This window comes from Labeo rohita, chromosome 17 (assembly GCF_022985175.1).
Source record: "Labeo rohita strain BAU-BD-2019 chromosome 17, IGBB_LRoh.1.0, whole genome shotgun sequence".
NCBI lineage: Eukaryota > Metazoa > Chordata > Actinopteri > Cypriniformes > Cyprinidae > Labeo > Labeo rohita.
In genome coordinates this window covers 1349740-1375353 of record NC_066885.1, presented here as the reverse complement: position 1 = coordinate 1375353, position 25614 = coordinate 1349740, and the positions used below count along the sequence as shown (strand labels likewise).

Genomic DNA, 25614 nt, shown 5'->3' with positions numbered 1-25614 from the left:
ATATTGTTATTGATAATTTTTTGTCTGAGATACTGTATATGTTGATCTGAGAGTCATTCTCCCTGATAATATTTCAGCAGTTGTGTCATGTGTTTTCTATCAGCTGTGTAAAAAGTATTTGCAAATGAATCACTAAAACAAAAAGTATTAAAAAAGCTTGCAATTCCATTTGATTCATTCAGACAGTTTGCTCAGACAATTATTTTTTTGTTTGCAGGCGTAACAAGGTACTTTACAGAAAACAGAAAACAAACATAGCTCTAAATGAAATCACATTTCCTGATAATATTTTGGCACTCATGTCATGCAGATTTTTTCGGCTGTTAATTAAAAGCAAAACTAGCGATTCGTGAATTAATCATTATTGCAAAAAGGTCTGAAGTAGTTTATGATTCAGTTTGATTCATTTGCTGTTTCACTTTCTCCGCATTCTGCTCCAACCCTCACAAAGTTATGTTTTCAGACATTATATATCACATAATCATATATTGTGTCATGCTGAAAATAGACGATTCATTAAAAAAACTTGATTGATTGGTATTAACTGGGGCTGTCAGATGATTAAAATTTGTAATTAATTAATCACACATCAAATCTGCCTGAGAAATTAATTCATTATTGTGTTGCATAAGAAAAGCATCAAATAGAAAATTAGCTTTATAAAGAAATGTTTCATTTTATTTTCATTTTTTCTTTCTTTTTGTCATTTTTGGGTGAACTATCCTTTTAATTATTCTTTTTTTTTGTTGTTGTTGTTGTTCATATTTTTTATTAATATGGATATATGAAACCATATTTTAACTAAGCGATTCTCTAAATAATAAGCTAAAACTGCCAGTAGGTGGCGGTAAGTGTTTTAATGAGTAAGTTGAGTCATTAGCCCCTTTAACAGTAATACCAGTAAATTGGTGTAAAATTACTGGAACAAATTTACTGGTAAATACAAAAATGCACTGTTCACACAGGAAATTGTCATTCACACATCACTTTCAAAATACCGGTAAATTCTGTGACATCATTAACTTGAAATTACCTCTGAATATATCACAGGAAAATGATATAAATTAAACAATGCACATAAAAACATGAGATAAAATCAGCGAATTAAAATGAAAGCACAGGCTCATGCATAGTGTTACACATTCTGTCGCTTTTTGAAGATATAAATGGAAATAGAAAAAACTATGAAAAAAGAGAAACTCTTACTTCCAACACTTCCACTGCCCCACACATTCTGGCAGGTCGGGTCTGATGAGGGGAAGAGATGAATTTATTACAACACTCACTAAATCTAATCTAATCTAAAATTATACCATGATCTGCTTTTCCAAACAAATACAGTTAACTCAAACAACTGAACATACAAACTCTGTCAAAATTTATGCAGATCATTTCAGTGTGTCAATCAACAACAGCAACATAACCACAACTTTCTATTGTAGGATGACACGCACCTGAATTCAGGGGTAATTACTTACACTTTTTAGTTTTTAGCAAAAATGTCTGATTTATTTCTTTGTCCATCTCTTTAATTCTAATGACTTTATGCTGCCGTTGAACTGATAGTTTGAAACTGTACGTTTTGCATTTTCCTGAAACCAGAAAAAACAATTTACATTTGATGATATATCTTAAAGAACTCAAGAATAGATTATAAATAAAATATAAACAGGTTTAACCTTGAGAAGAGATGTTCAGTTTGACATTCATGATGTGAACATTATTTATGTATTTAGGTGTCTGACATTTCAGTGCTAAATCTGAAAGAAAAACAGAAATGAACAGAATGAGTTTTTCAGTCATCACTTTCAGATAATAAGTGCTTTTGTATTATAAATGCAGTATTCACACATGCACAGAGAACATGACCTTGAAACAATTTCCACTCTGAAATTGCTATTAAATTTCACAGTTTATTACAAAGAAATGACAACTTCTATTTTTTTTTTTTTTTTTTTTTTTTTTTACAGTGGTCATGTTAGTAGTATATTTCACAATTACCTGGAACTGTTAAGTTACTTGGCTTCCGTAAACACTGATCTGTCAAACTGATGCAGATTTTCAGTTTTTTGAGCTGGCTACACAAACACAACATTATTATACTATTATGTAATGATGTATTGCATGTGTAATTATTTATATTACTTATCAAAATTTATATGCCAACATTTACAGTCATATTCTTTTTTACTGTTATTTTTGCTTAGATTTGTTCACCTAAGAGCATATTCTTTAGCATATATTTCTCTTTAAGATAATAAATGCATTAATATGATTTATTAAAGCAACATACTTATCTGGCACATAGAACAACAGATGATCATCAGCCACAGCAAATTCTGCTTTTGTCGAGACATAATTCCCAGAGACAACAGCCTGTTAGAGACACAAGTGTTTCATTTAGTTTTCTTCAGACAGAGATAATAAATCTTTAATCATTTTCTTATTACATTCTTGAGATAAAGTCCACAGTCCAAGAGTTGAGGGAGTTTGATGTGTCCACATATGAAGCTGTTTGATTATGAGTTGCAGGACACTGACATACAGTTCATCTGAAAACATGCAAATCAAGTTTTTTTGGGTTTTACCTGAGAATCTCATTACCTGGTTACAATCAGGTACAGTTTATCAGGACATTTTTGTTCACAGAGAACAACACAAATACAGAAAACATTTATTTGATAATAGCAAAAACAATTTGAAGATGCTAATGACAAAGTAACTTATCTGATATGATTTAGATCATTTTGTGACATAATGAATGACATTCACATGATTATAAATGTAACTAAAGTGAATAAATGATTAAGGATTCAGTCTGTCAAGATTAATAAAATAAATTTTATTAGTTTCATTAGAATCACATGAGAAATACTGAGAAATATAACAGAGAATCATAAGCAACATGAAACAATGCATTTGCTGATTCTGTGATGTTTTGTTGTCTGTTTGTTTTTCCAGTAACCAAATATGTTTCACATTCATTTGTGTGGATTTTAGTAACCTGCTATATCAAATAACCATGCAAATGTCTAAAACCACAGCCGTGCAGACAGTACTGTCATCTTGAAGATGTAAATTTTTCTAAATAAGGTTCAGTGTTGTTTGAGTCACTCTCACACTCACATGATCACACACTGATGATTATAACGCTTAAAAAATTGAACAACAGTGATGTCAGATCATATCATAGATTTAAAAGCACAATTCAACCCTTCTACAAGTTTTGGTAACAATCAGCAGATATTTGTCATTTGTTTTGTGATTTCAATAAAACTGACCCTTTTATGGTCATAATTTTATGTACATCACTTTAGTCTAAGAGGGAAGAAAGTCTAAGTATGAGTTATAAATACACCTGAGATAATCCATCCACCTCAAAAGTCATATCAAGATGCTGATTAGACAGCATGATTAGTGTCCAGCCATTTTGCAGCCCAAGACTTATAAATATTTTGGGAGACCACCTGGGAAAACAGGTTGCTGTTGGAAGCTGAGATAATGGGGACACATCCACCTCACAGGTGTCCTGACTCCCTGTGGTCATTAAAAATCCCATGGCATCAAGATGCTGATTCCCTCCTCTGGCCTTTGTCAATCATGGCCTCCTAATAATCCCCATTCACTGAAGCTCTATCACTCTCTCTCCTCTCCATGATTGGTGCACTGGCGCCGTTGTCCAGGCTGTGCATCTTGGATGGCTGGACACAATAAATGGCCACTCTAAAATGTGCAGTTTTACTGAATTGGGGGGGTCCGAAAACCAGTCAGTATCTGGTGTGACCACTATTTGCCTCAGGCAGTGCAACACATCTCCTTCACACAGAGTTGATCAGGTTGTTGATTGTGGCCTGTGGAATGTTGGTCCACTCCTCTTCAATGGCTGTGCAAAGTTGCTGGATATTGGCAGGAACTGGAACACGCTGTCATATACTCCGATCCAAAGCATCCTAAACATGCTCAATGGGTGACATGTCCGGTGAGTATGCTGGCCATGCAAGAACTGGGATGTTTTCAGCTTCCAGGAATTGTGTACAGATCCTTGCAACATGGGGCCGTGCATTATCATGCTGCAACATGAGGTGATTGTGGATGAATGGCATAACAATGGGCCTCAGGATCTCATCACGGTATCTATGTGCATTCAAAATGCCATCAATAAAATGCACCTGTGTTCGTTGTCCATAACATACGCCTGCCCATACCATAACCCCACCGCCACCATGGGCCACTCGATCCACAACGGTGACATCAGCAAACCGCTCACCCACATGATGCCATACATGCTGTCTGCCATCTGCCCTGTACAGTGAAAACTGGGATTCATCCGTGAAGAGAACACGTCTCCCAAGTTCCAGGTGCCATTGAATGTGAGCATTTGCCCACTTAAATTGGTTACAACGATGAACTGCAGTCAGGTCGAGACCCCGATGAGGACAACGAGCATGCAGATGAGCTTCCCTGAGAGGTTTCTGACAGTTTGTGCAGTAATTCTTTGGTTATTCAAACCGATTGTTGCAGCAGCTGTCCAGGTGGCTGGTCTCAGATGATCTTGGAGGTGAAGATGCTGGTCCTGGGCTGGTTTGGTTACACGTGATCTGCGGTTGTGAGGCTGGTTGGATGTACTGCCAAATTCTCTGAAACACCTTTGGAGACGGCTTATGGTAGAGAAATGGACATTCAATTCATGGGCAGCAGCTCTGGTGGACATTCCTGCAGTCAGCATGCCAATTGCATGCTTCCTTCAAACCTTGCGACATCTGTGACATTGTGCTGTGTGATAAAACGGCACATTTTAGAGTGTCCTTTTATTGTGGCCAGCCTAAGGCACACCTGTGCAATAATCATGCTGTCTAATCAGCATCTTGATGCCACACCTGTGAGGTGGATGGATTATCTCGGCAAAGGAGAAGTGCTCACTAACACAGATTTAGACAGATTTGTGAACAATATTTAAGAGAAATAGGACTTTTGTGTACATAGAAAAAGTCTTGAATCTTTGAGTTCAGCTCATGAAAAATGGGGGCAAAAACAAAAGTGTTGCATTATAATTTTGGTCAGTGTACATAAAGTAATTAAAAAAAAAAAAAAAAATATGATAATTAAACATAATTGTTGCTTTCAATTGTTATGCCATATGTATATACTGTATGCATGCAGTTTCACAGTATATCTGCCTCCTAAATTACTACACCACTTGTGCGGTCACAATTCTATAGGGGTGCAATTTACTCAGGCTGATGGTTTGGGTGTAATGTGTCTGATATTTTGTTTTTGTATGACATTAAACTTAAAATGCTAATGAAAAAGTAACTTTCATTAGTGGATATCTGACAAGATTTAGATACAGAAAATGTCATGTTTTTACACTTTTGCTTGTTGTGTTCACAGTAACCAAATATGTTTTACACCCATGTGTGTATTTTAGTAAGCTACTTTATGAAATGACCATGCAAATACAGTATCTGAATCCACAGGAGTGTGAACATTACTGTCATCCTGTGTTGTGTGAGTCGCTCTGACACGCACATGATCACACATGGATGATTATAACACTTTCAATAATTTGAAAGCACAATTTAGTCTTTCTACAAAATTTTAGTAATGTTAATCCATATTTGTCATTTGTTTTCAGTGATTTCAGTAATTTTATGTAATTTTGTATACATCAATTTAATCTTTGTGGTTTATTTAGAAACAAATGAGCTGAAGGTACAGCAGTGTCAGAGGCAGAGCAGTAATCATGCTGAAAAACAGTCAAAGGATCAGGGCAGGCAGCAAACAATCAGAAAATTAGTCCAGGCAAACATTAGCAGTCAAGAGCAGGAGGCAAAGAGACAAGAAGCAGTATTCCAAACAACATCAGTACATAGGGAAGACAGAAGCAGACAGGGAACTCAGAATTGTAGCCAGAGCAAATGAGACGTCACGAGGAGTGAGCACAAATGCAAAGCTTACATAGATATATACAGGTAATACAGGTGAGCAGGAATCTGTCCAGATGTGTGGACTCTTTAGGGAAATGTAGTCCAAAAGTTAATACTCAGGTGAGTGAGACCTCTGGTGGACGATTAAGGAATTTGGCACATTTGGGTTCCAGTCTAACAGTTCTTTGAACTGAATTATAGAAATGTGATAGTGTGTTATTTGTAAGCCGGGTTAAAGAGAGGGTCTTTAATCTAGATTTAAACCGACAGAGTTTGTCTGCTACAGTAGATTGTTTCAGAGTTTGGACACTAAATAGGAAAAGAATCTGCTGCCTGCATTTGATTTTGATATTCTAGGTATTGTCAAATGGCCAGAGTTTTGAGGTTGCAGTGGACGTGAAGGACTATAATGCCTTAAGAGATCGCTCAAGTACTGAGGAGCTAAACTATTCAGGGCTTTATAAGTAATCAGCAAGATTTTGAAATGGTGCTTACTTTGTTATTCTGTCTAATGAAAGGCATGTTTACATGTTTAACTGAAGTCAATAAATAATTTTGAAGCCACTGAAAGTCCATCATGATGAAGAATGATGTTTAATTAGCTTCATTACAATCACATGAGAAATAATGAGAGATATTACAGAACATCCATAGACATAAATGATTAAATAATGTAGAAATCATCAGCTGATTCTGAGAGTTTTTTTTTTTTTTTTTTATGGAAATGACCGTCCAAATATATGAATCAGAATGTGTATTGACATTAGTTTCATCCTGTGTTGTTTGAGTCGCTCTGACACACACATGATCACATGGATGATTATAATGCATAATAAATCAAACAACAGTAATATCAGATCATATCAGAGATTTAAAAGCACAATTCAGTAATTTGACAATAATAGATAGTTTCAGTAACAATCAACAGATATTTGTGATTTATTTTGAGTTACTTCACTAATGTTGACCTTTTTTAGACTCAATTTCATGTATATACATCATTTTAAACAGTTCTTTCTCTTTCAGTAGTGACATTTGTCTCCTGTGTTGTTTTGAGCTTGATTCTGGTGAGAAACACAGTTTCCTCTAAAACAATGACTGTACAAATCAGGTTTTGACAAAGAAAGCCTTCCTTCTTAATTATGCAAGTTATGAACATTATCATACACAGCATTAATGCTGGATTGAGCGATGGTTGTGGTGGAGTCGGTGCTTTCAGGATCGTCTGAAAAATGACCCGCAACATCATTGTGAATGTGGTAATAGTACAGGAAGAGGAAAAACCCTGAAAAAGAATAACAATTAAAAAAAAAAATTGGAGAAACGTATTTTAACTAATTCAAATGCATTTCAGGTATGATTAAAGCCATTTGCAAACTTTTTAAACTGTAACCAAAAATAATCAAACTTTTGGTGAAATGAATCGTATAACTCCATCTAAAATCCCTTATAATTAATAAAATAATTGAATAAAAATTGAAAATTGAATTACATTTTTCATGCATTAAAAAAAAAATTAATTAATGCTAGAATCATTAAAGAATTAACCTAATTCAAATAATTAAATTAAAACTGTAGGAAAAAAGAAACATTCTACTAAAACAGATGCACTGATGCATGTGATTGTTTCTCACCCTGAAACGAGTTGAGCACAGTGAATATGTAATATGAGGGAATGATCATCGCTCCATAACTGAAGAACATCACAGACCACGTCAGACCGAAGAGCAGGAACAAACTCAACACCATCATCAGCTGCTTTCTGAACGTCTTTCTCTTGCCGTCAGTCGCTCTTATGATTCTGGCCTGAACGACCTTAGTGACGATGATGATGAAGATTCCTGTCGTGAAGATGAAAACTAAAGCGTAGTAGCCGATGTTCACTATGTAGTGAATGTAAGGATTTGTAATCCAGCACCTGTAATTAAAGATAATGAAATATAATTAAGAAGACAATGAGTAGACATGCATAAATTTATGCATTTTTGACATCAGAACAACTTACATCCGTGTGATTTTTCCAGTCGTTGTGTTTAGGGTCACTGCTTTATATCCTCCAATAGAAATGATAAGTACAACTATTGGAGCTGGACATGCTGAAAACACACAGGGACTAGGGTTATTTATAGTGAGAAAAAACAAAAACAAAAACAAAAGAATACTTATTTCATGTTGGCAAAGCAATATGCAATTTTTATCAAGTTTATCTAACTAAAATAAAAAGTATGTATAGAAAATATTAATACTTACCAAAAATTACTAAAACTTTAAAATTTAAATGAAAACAAAATACAAAAATAAAATTGATTTAAAATGTTAATAAAAACAAATAGTATCTAAGTGATACCAAAATAGGTGTTTGATGCTTTTAAAGGAACAGTTTAGGAAAAGGACAGAATAAATTTACCACAACAGTTCATATGACTTGTGTGCAGTATATTTTCTTTTTTTCTTTTCTTTCTTTTTTTTTTTTCTTTTTTTGGAGTTTACAACTGATGTAGATGTTTTAAATGGATTTATTTTCTTAATACTTGTTTTGTTGCTGTAACTAACCCCAGCCCAACACGGTGATCTTCCTCATGTAGTTTGTGATGGTGACGTTCTGTCTGATGAGCCATAAGTACATATGAAGAGCTTGAATGAAGAACCAGGTGAATGAGGCCAGCATGGAGTAATGCAGGACCAGCGCTATGAAGACGCACGCAGTGTTGTCTTGTGTGTTAGCGACGCTCTCGTTTGACAAAAACGCAGCATTCAGTAGACACAAAGACACAAACATGTTCATCAAGATCTTCGTGGCCTGATTTGATATGGCTTTCCTATTAAAACATACAAACTGGTATTCTTGTAACTTGTCTACAATACTTAAAACTAAACATCACTAACTATATGTTATGATACTGTACCGTAGCAGGAAATGCATGAATAAAGCGATGGACAGAAAAAATATAGAGATTCCGCAGCCGATAGAAGAGATAAGAGTCAATGTTTCCAGATGTGGCGCTGTTTCATTTTCATCTGGAAGAGACTGAGGAATTGGAGAAAACAGAAAACAGTTTTTAGCAAGAAACGATCTTGTTAGCAATTTTTAAAACATTAAAACATCTTTCTTTCACTAGCATATAGGACTAAAAGACTCTGATATTGATTTAATGAGATGTTTAAATGTAACATGAATGATGAAAGCATAAGTTCTTCTTCTCTGAGAAGTTTCTCACCATCAGCACTGCAAAGAACGTCAGATGTGAGCAGGAGCACTTTATGGTGTCATTGATTGTTTGTGTCTCACAGCCGAACGTCGTCCAATGAAGTTCTCCTTTAAATGAAAGAAGAGGGATGAATGAAATTAATTATACAAATATATAAAATAAACTGGGTTTGCTGATAGGAACTGATCAGTACAGTCATAAATGAATGTACCTTTGCCATCCCAAGAAACGCAGGATGCTTTACCCTCCTGTAAGAACATGTTTGTTTTCATTTTGCATTCACAGTGTAATATAATACAGTATATGCTTCGCAACAAAAACTTCTTTACCTGATCGTTTTTTGTAAAGAACATGTCAATATTGTCAGTAAGTTTGGAGATATTGGCCTTCATGGTTATTCCATAAACTGCATTATTCAAAACAGTTTTAGTTTCATCCTAAACCAGAAACCAAGAACAGACCAATCATTAATCAAATATAAATGTGTGTGAATGCAATAAATCGAAAAACATTTGTCAAAATAATAGTTGACCCAAAAATGCCTTGTAACTATCCTGTAAACATTCCTTAACATGTTTAAAGATGTCACTTATCACAGTTAATTTTGACATTAGCTGTGAGTACCTTGTTTCTCATATTGTAGAATTGTAGAATTCCAAGAAATGCTGTTCCATTGTTTTTCCGTCGTGATTTATTAAAAGCCTTACTGGAAATCTTTACAGACCAGGGAAAGTTTGCATTCAGGTCACTTTGACAATCAACATCCTGTGAAAAGAAGAATTATCATGATAAATGAGGATTCATATCATGTTTTAATGTTTCTGAAGTCTTACGTTTATAATGTCCTCATCTGAAGAGTAGCATATGTCTTTGGTTTTTGTGTTCTTTGCTTGAAAATGAAGAAGACCAATGGCATCCCCCATGATGATCCCTGCTTTGTTTATATTGTTTATATTGTATTTTTCCATCTCTTCCATCTTAGATTCCATTTTGTTCAAGTAGTCTCTGCAAAATTGATTTAAATACTTGATATTCTGTGATAGAGTTACTTCAAAAGTCACTGATAATCACACACTTACGATGCTTCTGAGGGATCAACATCACCACCACCATCATCATTTTGAACAGACATATTGTAAGTAACTTCATGTGGTTGTAGAGTGACAGTGACAGCACTGGTTGGGCAGGTCACACACATCCATTCATTACGGATGAAACGTAGAACGTAACTGCTTCCTTTGCTCTCTTCAACACAGAAGTAAATGAGATTAAAGTGATCTTGGTGTTGTTGTTGATTTTTATATAATTCTATAAACATCATAGTTCCAGCATTCTAATAATTATATACACATGTTCATAGGTTCAAATATTTATTGATGATATATGGACTAATAATTTGAGGAAAAAAATATGCTGTGATGTGATATGATGTGTATTAATTTAGATTTTTAAATCAAACTTTGATGTGAAACAGGCAGCTGATGAAACAACTACTGAAAAATATTTTTTAGGACACAGACTTACCTTTGCAGATACCATCATCAGATGTAGTCCCTCTACATTTCTTTCCAGGATCAACAGGAGGAATTTCCAAACAACCTGATGAGACAATGACACATAATTCAACATACTTGTGTATAACTGCAGTGTATGATTTGAAATAAAGACGTCTGCAGCTCTGCATACTTAGAATTGTGTTTGTTGTGAATTAAAGTAGAAGTTCACTTCCAGAACAAAAATGTGCAGATAATTTACTCATCCCTTTGTGATCCAAGATGTTGATGTCTTTCTTTCTTCAGTCAATAAGAAATTCTAAAACATTAAAACATTTTAGGAATCATCTCCATATAATGGACTTCAGTGGTACCCCCAAGTTTAAACTTCCAAAATGTAGTTTAAATGCAGCCTCAAAGGGCTCTAAATGATCCCAGCCGAGGAAGAAGGGTCTTATCTAGTGAAATGATCGGTCATTTTCGAAACAAATTGGCAATTTATATACTTTTTAACCTCTAACGCTCATCTTGTCTGTCTGCATGAACTCATTTTTTTTTTTTTTTTCGGGTCAAGACAGTTAGGGTATGTTAAAAAAAACTCCCATCTCGTTTTCTTCACCAACTTCAAAATCGTCCTACATTGCTGCAGAAGAACCGACCCAGCGTTTACAAAGTGAACATGCAAAGAAGATCAAAAGCCCTTTACAAAAACAAAACAAAAAAAAATGGTAAAACAGTGATACAGGATGATTTTGAAGTTAAAGAAGAAAATGAGATGGGAGTTTTTTGACATACCCTATGTAGCTGCCATCAGAGGCAAGTCTCATATATTTCAGTTTATAATATGCACTTTATAGTTAAAGGATCTATAAATAGTTAAAAAGGGAGGGGGGAACATATTTCTCCTTTGTTTAGCTTGGGAATTATTTAGTTGTTGCAATCAAGATATTTTGCACTACAAGTAGTACAGCCATATGAGGTGCTGGACTAATAACACGTATATAAGAGTTACGCCTGTAAGAAGTGCTAAGAAGTTATATTGTTTTTTTTGTTAAAGAGAAAACTGTAACCCTCCAAGTTTATTCCTCTTGGGTTAAAGAGGCCAATGAGGTATGTGTTTATCGTGTTACCTGCTTTGCCATATGTGAGCATGTATAAGTATGTGACCATGTTAATGTATAATTAGCCAATTAACTGTATTTCCTTACGTGTTGAATGTGCATTTTATTTATTGGTTGTATGTATTTTGTTCATTATGTGTAAACCCACTTTTAGAGGGTTAATTTAAGTTCTATATATTTCCTTTCGTAGTTCTGACGGCATTGTTGGGACATAAAAGGGATGCAAGGCTAGAATGTACAAGACATACTACAGACTCGTGTCCGAATATACGTCAGTTAAAATCAAGAACGACTTGAGCCTTTGATTCAACTCGAGGGGAGTAACACCCTAACTGTCATGACCCGAAAAAAAAAGTTCATGCAGACATAGACAAGATGAGTGTTAGAGGTTAAAATGTATATAAATGGTCAATTTGTTTCGAAAATGATCGCTAGGTAAGACCCTTCTTCCTCGGCTGGGGTCATTTAAAGCCATTTGAAGCTGTATTTAAACTGCATTTTGGAAGTTGAAAATTGGGGGCACAACAGAAGTCCATTATATGGAGATGATTCCTAAAATGTTTTCCTCAAGAAACATAATTTCTTATCGACCGGAAAAACAAAGACATTAACTTCTTGGATGACAAGGGGGTGAGTACATTATCTGTAAATTTTTGTTCTGGAAGTGAACTTCTCCTTTAAATTAGTAGTACGAAATGTTTAATATAATGTTTAATATATTGTTTTCAATAATAACAACATAAACTGATTAACTAGTCATTTTTATGCAGTTTAGATTTACCCATAATGCTTTGCTAGACAGAGAGCATGCTAGAAGGAAGAGAACTGAGTGAATGATTTAATGTGTGTGCATTGGAGAAGTGAATTCAGCCCTTTAGGGGTGGTAATATTCACCGATTTGCATCAGTGCATCTGCATAAAAGTAAATGATGTGATGTATTGTTTTTAAGAAAGTGTCTGAAATAGCTTGCAGTTTGATTAATTCAGACAGTTTGCTCAGACACTGAATTGTTTGTGTGCAACCGGGTACTGTGCACAAATTGAGCTAGATAAGTGATATTTCCTGATAATATTTTGTGTCATGCACATTTCCTCTTGGCTGTTATTTAGATTTGCAAATTAATCACTATTGCAAAATGGTTTAAATTAGTTTACGATTCATTTTGATTCATTCAGACAGTTCACACACGCACTAATCATTTGCTGCAGGTTCTTTGACTATTATGGGGTCCTTTACAAGACAGAAAGCAAAAATGGTGCTGGATGGAGTGATATTTATCTGCAATCTGTTGTATGAAACAAAACTTTCTTCTGTTGTGTGTCTATGAAGCAGCTCTTTGTTTTGCAGGTGCTTGTGAAAGAGCAACACACTCTACATTGCAGGCAAATACAGTAGAGGTTATGCAACTTCCGTATTCTGCTAAACAGGTCTCGGTGCTTCTGGTTCACTTGTTTTGCATATGCCTCGTTAAATATGAAGCTGTTTTACTCAAGATGCCTTCAAAACAGACACTAAAGATGATCATAACCAATGTCCATCACATATGCAGACCGAATAAAACGTCAACAATAAAAACAGGTAGCTAGTTTAACTGATTACTTTAAAAGTTCATAGATATCGCCATTATTTAATCCAGCTATTAATACGTTCTCTTTTCCGGGTTTGGTCAGGTGCGTTCAACATATACCCTATTTATATCCATCCAAAACAGTATCAAAAAGAGTTTTTAAAAATGGGGATGAAAACTATTTTGTGAACGGTCTGTGAGCTTGTATTTATATTGGGTATCGTGAGATGAACAAAGTGATATACTATATGTTGATAAGTGATTACTTGATAAAGCTAACTTACTGATCTACTGATCTTAAAGCTTTTTTTCCTCCTAGCTACAAGCACCAAACTCAAGTCATACCTTCAGACTGGTCTGACTTGCTAACTACAAACAAACATGCTAACAACATGTTAATTGTGTGAAAATATGCTATCAACTTTCATGTAAGACTTTCTCAAACCAACTTTAAAGTTTTTTTTCACAAACTTTACTCATCATGAGATGCTGTCAGAAGCACACATGATTACAACATTGCTTAGTCATTGGTCAGAGCGATGACATGCGATTTATATATATTCATAACATTTTTAGTTCATATATAATCGTATATTGTGTCATGGACTTCTGCTATTTTAAGACAAAATCAGCACTTGTGTGATATTGCATGTGTTGCTTGTGTGATACTGCTAAACTATATCATATGATATAAATATGAGACAAAATGTCATACATGGTCATTTTTGACCTGGAATTTTAGAGTAGTATACAGTGATTTGTTGCCCTGCATCATGTTCATCACCAATGAACTGTACAGGTGTGTTCAACTTCAAGTGGAGCTGCACAGACTGACCAGTGTTTGACGAGCTACTCGAAGTACTGCGAGAGCTATAGAGAGCAGACAGATCTGCAGGTTTTAGAATCACTCTTGTTTTACTTTGATGTCAAACTGTCTGCACTAGAGGTCTTCACGGGTGCAAAAATTCGTACCCGAACCCGAAGAGACCCATAAATTTGTTGCATGGAACCGACCCGGACCCGTATTTAATTTGAAAGTGAGACCCGAACCTGTGCAGACCCGAGAAATGCCTTAAATTTACTACCCGGACCCGACGCGGACCCGACCGTTATCCGTATATTGGACCCGAACCCGGCTGGGAAGACACAGACCCGACTGCACCCGGTCGGCACATATTGCACAGCGAACTGCTATTGACAAGTCAATAAACAAGTTGCGAGAAAAACCTTTTGGCTTACCTACTGTTAGTAGCCCCACCTTTTCCCACCTTATTTCCTGCTCACACTTTTCTCATCCTAATTTTACAAGTTGCAAATTACAAAACACACGCAAAAGTGCTGACCGACACTGATCACTGGCGGGTGCGGTGTTCTCCGATCGATTCGGGTATTACACACAAGTGTTAAATAGACCCGAGGTAATAGATTGGGACCCGACCCGGACCTGGCTGACCATTTAGAACAGAGACCCGAACCCGTACGGGTCCCGGGTCCTGTAGTCTGCACAGTGTGTGCCGCGCTGCATCAAGTCCAACACACCTTATGAAATGTAATACATACTGTATGTTTGTCAGGTGAGTTAAACACTTTAACCCGTCAGTTTTTCCATAACTAATAAACAGACTTTGTCAGTGCAAACTGATGATAAACTTCAACTAACTTTTCTCCTGTATTTATGAACACAGGAAAATAATATAAATTAAATAGTGGATATTAAAACATAAGATATAATCAGGGAGTTAAAAAGAAAGCACAGACAGTGGCACAGTGGTGTGTTACAAATGTTCTGTTGCTATCTGATGATAAACGGAAATAGAAAAAACAAACTTTGAAAAAAGACAAACTCTTACTTTCACTGCTTCTACTGCCATGGCATTTCACATCTGATGAAGGGAAGAGATTCAATTATTACAGCACACTAAATTTAATCTAAAATAGTTTGTTGTTGTACCAACAAACTATGTATCTGCTTTTCCAAAATCTTATGTTTAGAAGACAGTTAACTTGTTTGTGAGAAGTACATTTATCCTTATGTGGTATTGTGTGGGGGGGGATTTGTGGACTTACCCTGGGAAAAAACAACAACAGCAATAGTCACAACTTTCTACACTATGTCTATTGTAGGAAGATACGCACCAGAATTACATTTAGCATTTTGCAAATATGGGGCTTCAATGTTGTCAACTATCTCATTCATTTTGACTTCGTATTTGTTCCGCGTAATGTTGAAGCTGTATGTTTTGCATTGTCCTGTAACCACAGAGAACATTTATAATTGTTGTTAAAAAAATAAATAAAATAAAGAGCTTTGCACTAAAGAATGGTTTATAAATAAAATATACAAAGATTTTACCTTGAGAACTGATGTTTAGTTTGAGTTTAATTATGTGTACATTTATGTTCCTAGACTGACATGTCAGTGTTACACCTGAAAGAAAAACAGGAATCTCAATGAGTTTATCAGTGATCACTTTCAGATAATAAATATTCAGTATTCACACATGCACAGAAAACATGACTTTGAAACAATTTTCACTCAGAAATTTCACAGGTTATTTACAGCAAAATCAGAGTACAGGCAGTTTTAGGTAAAAAAAATGTGACAATAATTATGAATTATAAAATTATAATAGCCTATTTGAAAAATGTTGTGAGCCGATGCTAACTGGCTAGCTAACTAGCTAATATTTATCCAAATATTTTTATTCAACCAACTAGTACAAATTCATTTGATGGTAAAACAAAGGATTTGATGTTCAAAACAGAGTAATTGCCCATTGCTCTCTGGGGGCGTTTTAATTAAATAACACATACTCCCTATCTACAGGCCCCACTGTTCTTGTATCATATATAACTGTAATGTTTTACAAAACAATTTCACATCTACCTGGAATTGCATCTGTATTCCCAAAACATGCATGTGTCAAACCAACGGTGATTTTCAGTTTTTTTGAGCAGTCTGTACAAACAAAACATTGTATGGCTATTATATATGACATGATGCAACACCTTATACTATTTATCAATATTTATATGCTTACATTTACAGTTATAATCTATAATAATATAATAATATTAATAATATCTATAATAATAATTTTTTTCTTTTTTTGCTTACATTTTCATTGTTCTAATGTTCACCAAACAACATGTTCACTGGCACATATTTATCTTTAAATGTATGCGTTACTAGAATTTTTTTTTTTTAAAGCAACATACTTATCTGGCATGAAGCACAACAGATGATCATCAGCCAGAGCAAATTCTGCTTTTGTTGAGACATAATTCCCAGAGACAACAGCCTGTTGGAGACAGAAGTGTTGAAATTAGTTTTCTTCAGACAGAGATAATAAATCTTTAATCATTTTCTTATTACGTTCTTGACATGAAGTCCACAGTTCAAGAGTTGAGAGAGTTTGATGTGTTCACATATGAAGCTGTTTGATTATGAGCCACAGGACACTGACATACAGTTCATTTGAATACATGCAAATCAAGTTTATTTGGGCTTTAACTGAGAATCTCATTATCTGGTCACATTCAGGTTCAGTTTATCAGGACATCTTTGTTCACAGAGAACAATATAAATATAGAAAACATTTATTTGATAATAGCAGAAACAATTTGAAGATGCTAATGACAAAGTAACTTATCTGACATGATTTAGATCAGAAATATTTTTAAGTCATTTTGCTCATAGAGAACTATATAAATGTAGAAAAGTAATATTTATGTTTAATAAAACTAGCAACAAAATGCCAATGAAAGCACAAGCTTTATTAGTGGCTATTAGCCAGAAGAATATTTCATGCATCATTTGCATTTCTGCATTTAGCAGTCCATGCATTAAAAAAATAAATGGCAACATCATCACCAAAGACATTCAGCTTAACAAAAAAAGTTGGTTTAATCTTAGGGGTCTCTTACACACATTATCAAAATCCAGTTTCCTCACAAGATCACATTCAGTGGCTATTAAAGACAGCAATGTTGAGACGTCTGACTGGCAGGGTAAGGAGAAGCTTAAGGGCAACATACACATTAGGAAAAACTGATTGCAGCGTCTGATTGTGGTCTATCAGGTTGAATGAGCTCATTAGCAAGACAGCTCTTCAAGTCATCAGGGTAAGCAGAAGAAAGCTTATTCAGAGTCTGGTATGAATAGAACACCAAGAAACTGTTCATGTGTTTATAGGCATCCAGTCTGTGATCAAAGCAGTTTACTATGGTAATGTTGCAATCACACAAACTCTCACCTGTGTGACATGAAATGAGCTCGAAAGCTACGAATCATTCTTTTATGTTCCCTTTTTCATTGACAAATCTGTAGATGCCATTCTTCTTACGGTATAACAAGTACATTGGGTGTTTTGGGAAGTGTTCCTGGTTCTGGTTAGACCTAATTAATGCAGCCTAACAGTCCTTTAAACAGATTGATTTATGGAAATGTGATAGTGTATGTGTAAACCAGGTTAAAGAGATGGTCTTTAATCTAGATTTAAACTGACAGAATTGATTTTAATATTCTAGGTATTATCAAATGTCTAGAGTTTTGAGGTCACAGTGGACGTGAAGGAATATAATGCGATGAGATCGCTCAAGTACTGAGGAGCTAAACTATTCAAGGCTTTATAAGTAATGAGCAAAATTTTAAAATGGCACTTACTTTGTTATTCTGTCTAATGTAAGGCATGTTCACATGTTTGACTGACGTCAATAAATAATTTTGAAGCCACTGAAAGTCCATCGTGATAAATAATGATGTTTAATTAGCTTCATTACAATCACATGAGAAATAATGAGAGATATAACAGAACATCTGTAGGCGTAGATTATTTAATAATGCAGAAATCATTAGCTGATTGTGAGTTTTTTCATGGAAATGAAATGCAGATATATGAATCAGAATGTATATCCTGTGTTGTTTGAGTGGCTCTGACACACACATGATCACATGGATGATTATAATGCATAATAAATCAAACAACAGTAATATCAGATCATATCAGAGATTTAAAAGCACAATTCAGTAATTTGACAATAATAGATAGTTTCAGTAACGATCAACAGATATTTGTGATTTATTTTGAGTTACTTCACTAATGTTGACCTTTTTTAGACTCAATTTCATGTACATTTGTCTTCTGTGTTGTTTTTGAGCTCGATTCTGGTGAGAAACACAAGAAGACAAAGAAAACCTTCTGTCTTAATTATGCTAGTTATCAATATTTTCATACACAGCATTAATGCTGGATTGAGCGATGCTTGTGTTGGAGTCGGTGCTTTCTGGATCATCTGAAAAATTACCCACAACGTCTTTGCGAATGTGATAATAATACAGGAAGAGGAAAAACCCTGAAAAAAATAAAAATAAAATAAAAAGTAGAATCAGAGAAACTTCTTTTGAATAATTCAAATACATTTCAGATATGATTAAAGTCATTTGCATACTTTTTAAACTGCAATAATCAAACTTTCAATCCTAACAATCCTTGTTATTAATAAAATAATTGACTAAAAATGTATTTTTTCCATGCATATTATTAAAAAACAAATACTAAAATCATTAATGATTAGCCTAATTCAAATCATTGAATTAAAATTGTAGAAAAAACACTAAATGCACTGATGTATGTGATTGTTTCTCACCATGAAGCGAGTTGAGCACAGTGAATATGTAATATGGGGGAATGAACATCGGTAAATAACTGAAGAACATCACAGACCACGTCAGACCGCAGAGCAGGAACAAACTCAACACCATCATCAGCTGCTTTCTGAACGTCTTTCTCTTGCTGCCAGTCACTCTTATGTTTTTGGCCTGGACAATCCTAGTTAAGATATTGATGAAGGTTCCTCCCATGAGGATGAAAACTAAAGCGTAGTAGCCGATGTTCACTGTATAATAAATGTAAGGATTTGTAATCCAGCACCTAGAATTAAAAAGAATGAAATATTTACAAGGCAATCAGTAGACGTTCATAAATGTAAACATTTTCGACATCAGGACAACTTACATTTGTGCGATTCTTCCAGATATCTCGTTTAGGTTCATGGCTTTATATCCTCCTACAGAAACAATTACTACGACTATTGGAGCTGGACACACTGAAAACACACAGAGGCGAGGATTATTACAGTAAAAAAAAAAACAACTAAAAACATAAATAAATAAATAAATAAATAAATAAAATTTGTTACTGAAAACAGTTTATTTAATTTCAGCTTTAATTTCTAGTTCTCATTTAGTTTAACTTTAATATGCTAAAAAAACTAAAATAAAAATGTGTAGAAATTATCATTCACACATATGTACAAATAATAGTAATGATTGATAATAATAACAATCATAATAATCAAAACTATATGTATAAACTTACCAGAAAATGTATAAAATTTAAAAATTAAAATGAAAACAAAGTATAAAAATGAAATGTATTCAAATATTAATAAAAACAGTATCGCAGTGATACTAAAATTAGTCTTCAGATGCTCTAAAGTAAAGGGTAAAACCACCATAAAATTTGTCATGACACTAGTTCAATATATTTTTGACTTGTGTGCAATATATGCAACCTGTATATGCGATATGTCGTAAGTAGCACAGGAATATTTGTAGCAGTAGCCAAAAATACATTGTAAGGGTCAAAATTATAGATTTTTCATTTATGCCAAAAGTCATTAGGATATGAAGTAAAGATCATGTTCCATGAACATATTTTGTACCTTTTTGCGTCGTAAATATATCAAAACTTAATTTTTGATTAGTAAAATGCATTGCAAAGAACTTAATTTGAACAACTTTAAAGGTGATTTTATCAATATTTCGATTTTTTTTTTTTTTTTTTTTTGCACTATTTAGATTTTCAAATAGTTGTATCTTGGCCAAATATTATCCTATCCTAACAAACAATACATCAATGGAAAGCGTATATATTCAGATTTTATATAATGTATAAATCCCTTTTTTTTTTTTAAAAAATTGACCCTTATGACTGGTTTTGTGGTTCTGGGTCGTATATTTTCTTTTTTGAGTGAACTTACAATTGGACTAGATGGTTTGAGACAGGTTCGTTTTAACAGGTGTTTCCTACCTTCTCAGATAAAAGGTACAAAAGCTGTCACTAGCATGGTACCCTTTCACTTTTGTATCTTTTTTTTTTTTTACCCCTAAAGGATGCTTATTAGTACCCAAATTGAACACATTGTTACCTTTTGAAAGACTACTGTGCCAGTGATTTATTATTTAATAATACCATTTTTGTTCTGAGAGTGTTTAGCTCACCCCAGCCCAACACGGTGATCTTCCACACGTAGTTTGTGATGGTGACGTTCTGTCTGATGAGCCATAAGTACATATGAAGAGCTTGAATGAAGAACCAGGTGAATGAGGCCAGCATGGAGTAATGCAGGACCAGCGCTATGAAGACGCACGCAGTGTTGTCTTGTGTGTTAGCGACGCTCTCGTTTGACAAAAACGCAGCATTCAGTAGACACAAAGACACAAACATGTTCATCAAGATCTTCGTGGCCTGATTTGATTTGGCTTTCCTATTAAAACATACAAACCACTCTTTTCGTAGCTTGAACTTTAATACATTAAGAGAACACATGAAACACTATTTCAGTCTTTGTACTTTAAAATGACAAGTTTAATTTAGTGTGCTGTTTGCTGTTTCTTAATTAATTTACAACACATTCTTCCTAAAATTACCATTAGTGATTATTGATTACTAGACAGCACAAACTATACACTTTAGGATACTCTACCGTAGCAGGAAATGCATGGATAAACCGAGAGTCAGAAAAAATATGGAGATGCCGCAGCCGATAGAAGTGATAAAAGTGGGTGATTCCTTATTCGGCGCAGTGACTTCTGGCACAGACTGAGGGATCAGAGTATTTATATAAATGCATGTATTTGTTTATTTTGTCATCTTTTACATGATGTGGACTACAAGACTGATATTGATTTGATGAGGTTTTTAAATTAAAGCATAAGTTCTTCTTTTCTGAGAAGGTTCTCACCATCAGCACTGCAAAGGTTGTCAGATGTGAGCAGGAGCAATTTATGGTGTTGTTGTTGATTCTTACTGTCTCACAGCCTGATGTCGTCCAATTAAGTTCTCCTTCAAAGAAAAGAAAGCAAATTATAATTATAAACCATAAACTGGGTTTGTTGATAGGAACCGATAAACACAGTCATACATGAATGTACCTTTGTCATCCCAAGAAACGCAAGATTCCTCTCTGACCTGTGAGAGCATGTTTATTTTCATTTTGCTTTCCGGTCATTAAAACAAAAGAAGTTCTGCAACAAAACCTTCATTACCTTATCATTATGTGTAAATAACATGTCGATATTGTTAGTGAGGTTGGCAATTTCAGCCTTCATTGTTATTCCAAAAACCTCATTGTTCAAAACAGTCAGATTTTTAGTTTTATCCTAAAACAGAAACCAAGAAAGAGCAATCATTAAAGGAGAAGTCCACTTCCAGAACAACAGTTCACAAATAATTTACTCACCCCCTTGTCATCCAAAATGTTAATGTCTTTCTGTCTTCAGTTGTAAAGAAATTATGGTTTTTGAAAAAACATTTCAGGATTTTTCTTCTTATGATGGACTTCAATTGTGCCCCCAATTTTAAACTTCAAAAATGTAGTTTATGATCCCAGCCGAGGAATAAGGGTCTTATCTAGCAAAACGATCACTCATTTTTTTTGAAAAATAAAAATTTGTATACTTTCCAAGCACAAAAGCTTGCGTAGCACAGGTTCTCGGATGCACGTCCACGGGTCGTTCTTGAACGATTCGTTCATTCATTTATCAGCGAAGAACGAGTCGTCTCGGGCAGTGACTCGTTCAGTGACTCGTTCAGTCGAGCATGTGCAACATCCTATTAGGTTCTGTACTGGAATTAGTTCACTTGTTTCGAGTCTTCAGGTTTTTCGAGTTGTTTGTTCATTTTATGGGGCTGTCACGTGGTGCTGATTTTGCTAAAATGAATGAAATGACTCAAAAAGATTAGTTCATTTTTCTGAACGAGACTCAAAGGTTCGAGGCGGTAAAATGATCCAAACTTCCCGTCACTACTGTGAATCACGTCTAAGTTCATCGTCCGACACGTTGTAACTTTTTGTTTGTAAACAGCGTTTGACTTACTTGCACTTTCTTAGTCTTTGCATGTTCGCTTTGTAAACACTGGGTCTGTAGTTCCGCCTACGTTCGGTGTGACCTTTCAACGTGATTCGACAGTATGTGAACGCGCATCCCAGAGCCTGTGCTACACAAGCTTTTGTGCTTAAAAAGTATACATATTTTTGTTTTCCCTTCTTCCTCGGCTGGGATCGTTTAGAGCCTTTGAAGCTGCATTTAAACTACATTTTGGAAGTTCAAAATGGGGGCACAATTGAAGTCCATTATATGAAGAAAAATCCTAAAATGCCTTCCTCAAAAACCATAATTTCTTTACGACTGAAGACAGAAAGACATGAACATCTTGGATGACAAGGGGGTGAGTACATTATTTGTGAATTGTTGTTCTGGAAGTGGACTTCTCCTTTAATCAAGCATAACTGTGTGTGAATATAACTGATTCAAAATAAATAAATAATAGAAGCATACAGTACCTTGTTTTTCAAGTTAAACCGTAGAATTCCAACAAATGCACTTCCATTGTTTTGAAGACGTGATTTATCAAAAGCCTCTTTGGAAATCTTTGTAAACCAGGGACAGTTTATTTTTAAGTCACTTTGATTCTCAACGACCTGTAAAAAGAAGAATTGTCATGAAAACTGAAGAGTCATGCCAATCATGTCATGTTTTTATGCGTCTCAGCCCCTGGGTTTACCGTGACTTGATTTGAAGAGTAGCATATGTATATGTCTTTGGTTTCTGTGTTCTTGGCTTGTACATAAAGAAGACCAAGAGCATCCCCAATCACAATCGTCTCATTGGTTTTATTGCTTTTTTCCATCTCTTCCATCTTAGACTCCAGTTTGTTCAGTGCTTCACTGTAAAATGGATTGAATCACATAGTATTTCATAACGCCTTTTAGACTTGATATCCACTGGTAACTGCACACTTACGCTGCCATTAAGGGATTAGTATGTTCTTGAGTTGTCTTATGTGACATGAAACTTGTAGTTGGATTATCAGTTGTGGTGTATGATCTTCCATCAACACAGGTCACACATCTCCATGCACTCCCATTTAAATGCAGAATGTATCTGCTTTCAATCCCTTCAACAGAGAAATAAATAATGAATTGATTTTATTGCAGATGTGCAATAACTGAAACAATTTTAAAGAATAACATGCTCTAATATATGTTATGTTGGCTATTTGTAAACCAAGAAACACTGTTTATCAGTTCACATAGTTATTATAGACGTGATTCAATCATATTATTGCAGTAATTTAATTTGTCATGCTTTCAGTAACTGTATTCATGTGTTGTACTATATTTATTTTGATGGGTGTGAAACAGGCACCTGAAACAACTATTGAAAAGCAGTTTATAAATCTAGACTTACCGCTGCACATATCAAAGTCATATTGGGCTTTTCTACATTTCTCTCCAGGATCAACAGGATCGATTTTCTGACATCCTTAAGAGATCATGACAACACATAATTCTACATATGAAATCATGCATATATATATATATATATATACACAAGTTCTGCACTGAATATTAAAATCAGAACAATATAGGAATAAAACACAAAAAAATTGTATGATAAAAATGTAGCCTACAGTTTACAATCTGATAAAAGATAGCCGACACTGACATCTACTATGACTTTTAGAAGATTTAAATCAGTTGCTTCAGAGAAATGTTTTATAATTCCGTGAGATTAATAAAATTGGATAAAAAAATTTTGGATAAAACTTTTAACCAAAGTGAATAAGAATTGTTTAAACGGATCATGACAGGAGAAATTAAATTTGCCTTGAGTTAGGTCTTTTTACCATTAAAACATCCTGCAAGTTTCATAGCTTAAAACATCCTCCTCATTATAAACACCGCTTTTTTTTAAATCAAGTGGCAAAAATGGCTTATTTGGATCTGAGATGGCATATAACATGACAGGGGCACAAAAATTTGCAGAAACACTGCCTCCAGAGCAAGACATCGACGAATAGCAATCTTCTTACCATACAGAATACAGATGCACGTTCGCTTTCTAAAATGGCCCACGTGCTCGAGTCCTCAGTAGGACAAGTGGAGTGACAGTACGTTCGCTTTGCTGCGTTTGGTTTAAACAACTCATTCGCATCTTTGTACAGACATCAGAGGAATCCCAGCGTAGAGAACAAGTGGATAGTTTATTTTTTAATGGCATCCTGGATCATGTCAGAGGAATAAATAAAGAGTTTGGTTCCAAAACGCTAAAAGTCCATTTGGATTAATTTGAGTAAAAATGTGTTTTCTTTACCAAGAAAGTGGCAAGACACATAGCATTTTTAGGTTTTAATAACATTAAAAATTCAAATCCAGATTTTGATTTTCAAAGATTTATTATAAAAACTGATTATTTTTTCCCAAAATGCAATGAATCCATTAGGGGTCTACGCTTACTTTTTGTTTTTAGGAGCACTTGTGATGGCATAAGTGCAGTCAAATCCATAAACTGTTGTTGTGATTAATGTTTTAAATATACAGTTTTGTACATCGAAATACTTGAAAACGCACTAAAAACTGCACGTTCATTTGTAAACGAAACACCACTGTTTGAATGGAGATTATAATCAACGAAGCTCTCTGCACGGCACAGTGAATCTCTTATTTACACTCTCTCTACACTTTGTTTATGAAAGGATATGTCAGATATGTCTGTGATACATTACTCAACGTTGAAAACTAGGATGCGGGGTGTATTCAAAGAGCCGCCTTTACTGTTTACAATGCGTGAAATGGTGATTGGCTGAGCGGATGTATCGCATTTTGCAGAGAAAGGAGACTGACGTTTGTCGCGGTTTGGAAAAAAAAAGGGAGAAAACATGACAGAATAACAACACGCATTTTGCGTAAAATTAAAAACTGCCTTTTCAATCCCGACCAGATACAATACAGATTTTGGCGTTTATCGTGTTTTGGAACCAAATTCTTTAAATGTTCTTTTGTAAACAAAGCGCAGTGTTATGGAGAGTTCACAAAGAAACATTTGTTTAACTAGATCTGTTTACTAGATCTGACTGTTGCTGCACCACAAACTGTAAGTAAATGAGTTCACAATGCTTTCTCTGGAAATGACTGTTTTATTTTGATCATGTTGTCAAAACACTCGC

General features: G+C 34.7%; 1 protein-coding gene and 1 long non-coding RNA gene across 7 annotated transcripts in view; both read right to left on the bottom strand.

The window, feature by feature from the left end:
* LOC127179682 (adhesion G-protein coupled receptor G2-like) overlaps positions 1–25614 on the bottom strand; it is a 202879-nt gene that overhangs the window by 5504 nt on the left and 171761 nt on the right. For 3 of the 6 annotated variants that reach the window (XM_051133356.1, XM_051133357.1, XM_051133364.1), the window contains 2 exons: positions 7562–7845; positions 6680–7212 (listed from right to left, as the gene is read on the bottom strand). In XM_051133356.1, coding sequence (XP_050989313.1) covers positions 7064–7212; positions 7562–7845 — 433 coding nt within the window. In that variant the 3' untranslated portion in view covers positions 6680–7063. Of the gene's footprint in view, positions 1–6679; positions 7213–7561; positions 7846–18148; positions 18674–18967; positions 19252–19335; positions 19427–20603; positions 20870–25614 lie in introns of those variants that run through there. The other 3 variants (XM_051133358.1, XM_051133359.1, XM_051133360.1) reach the window with 3 other exon arrangements.
* On the bottom strand, positions 722–2063 carry LOC127179688 (uncharacterized). Its single transcript, XR_007829540.1, has 4 exons — positions 2002–2063; positions 1680–1760; positions 1479–1592; positions 722–1248 (listed from the first exon to the last, which is right to left on the bottom strand). It is a non-coding gene; the product is annotated as an uncharacterized LOC127179688 (long non-coding RNA).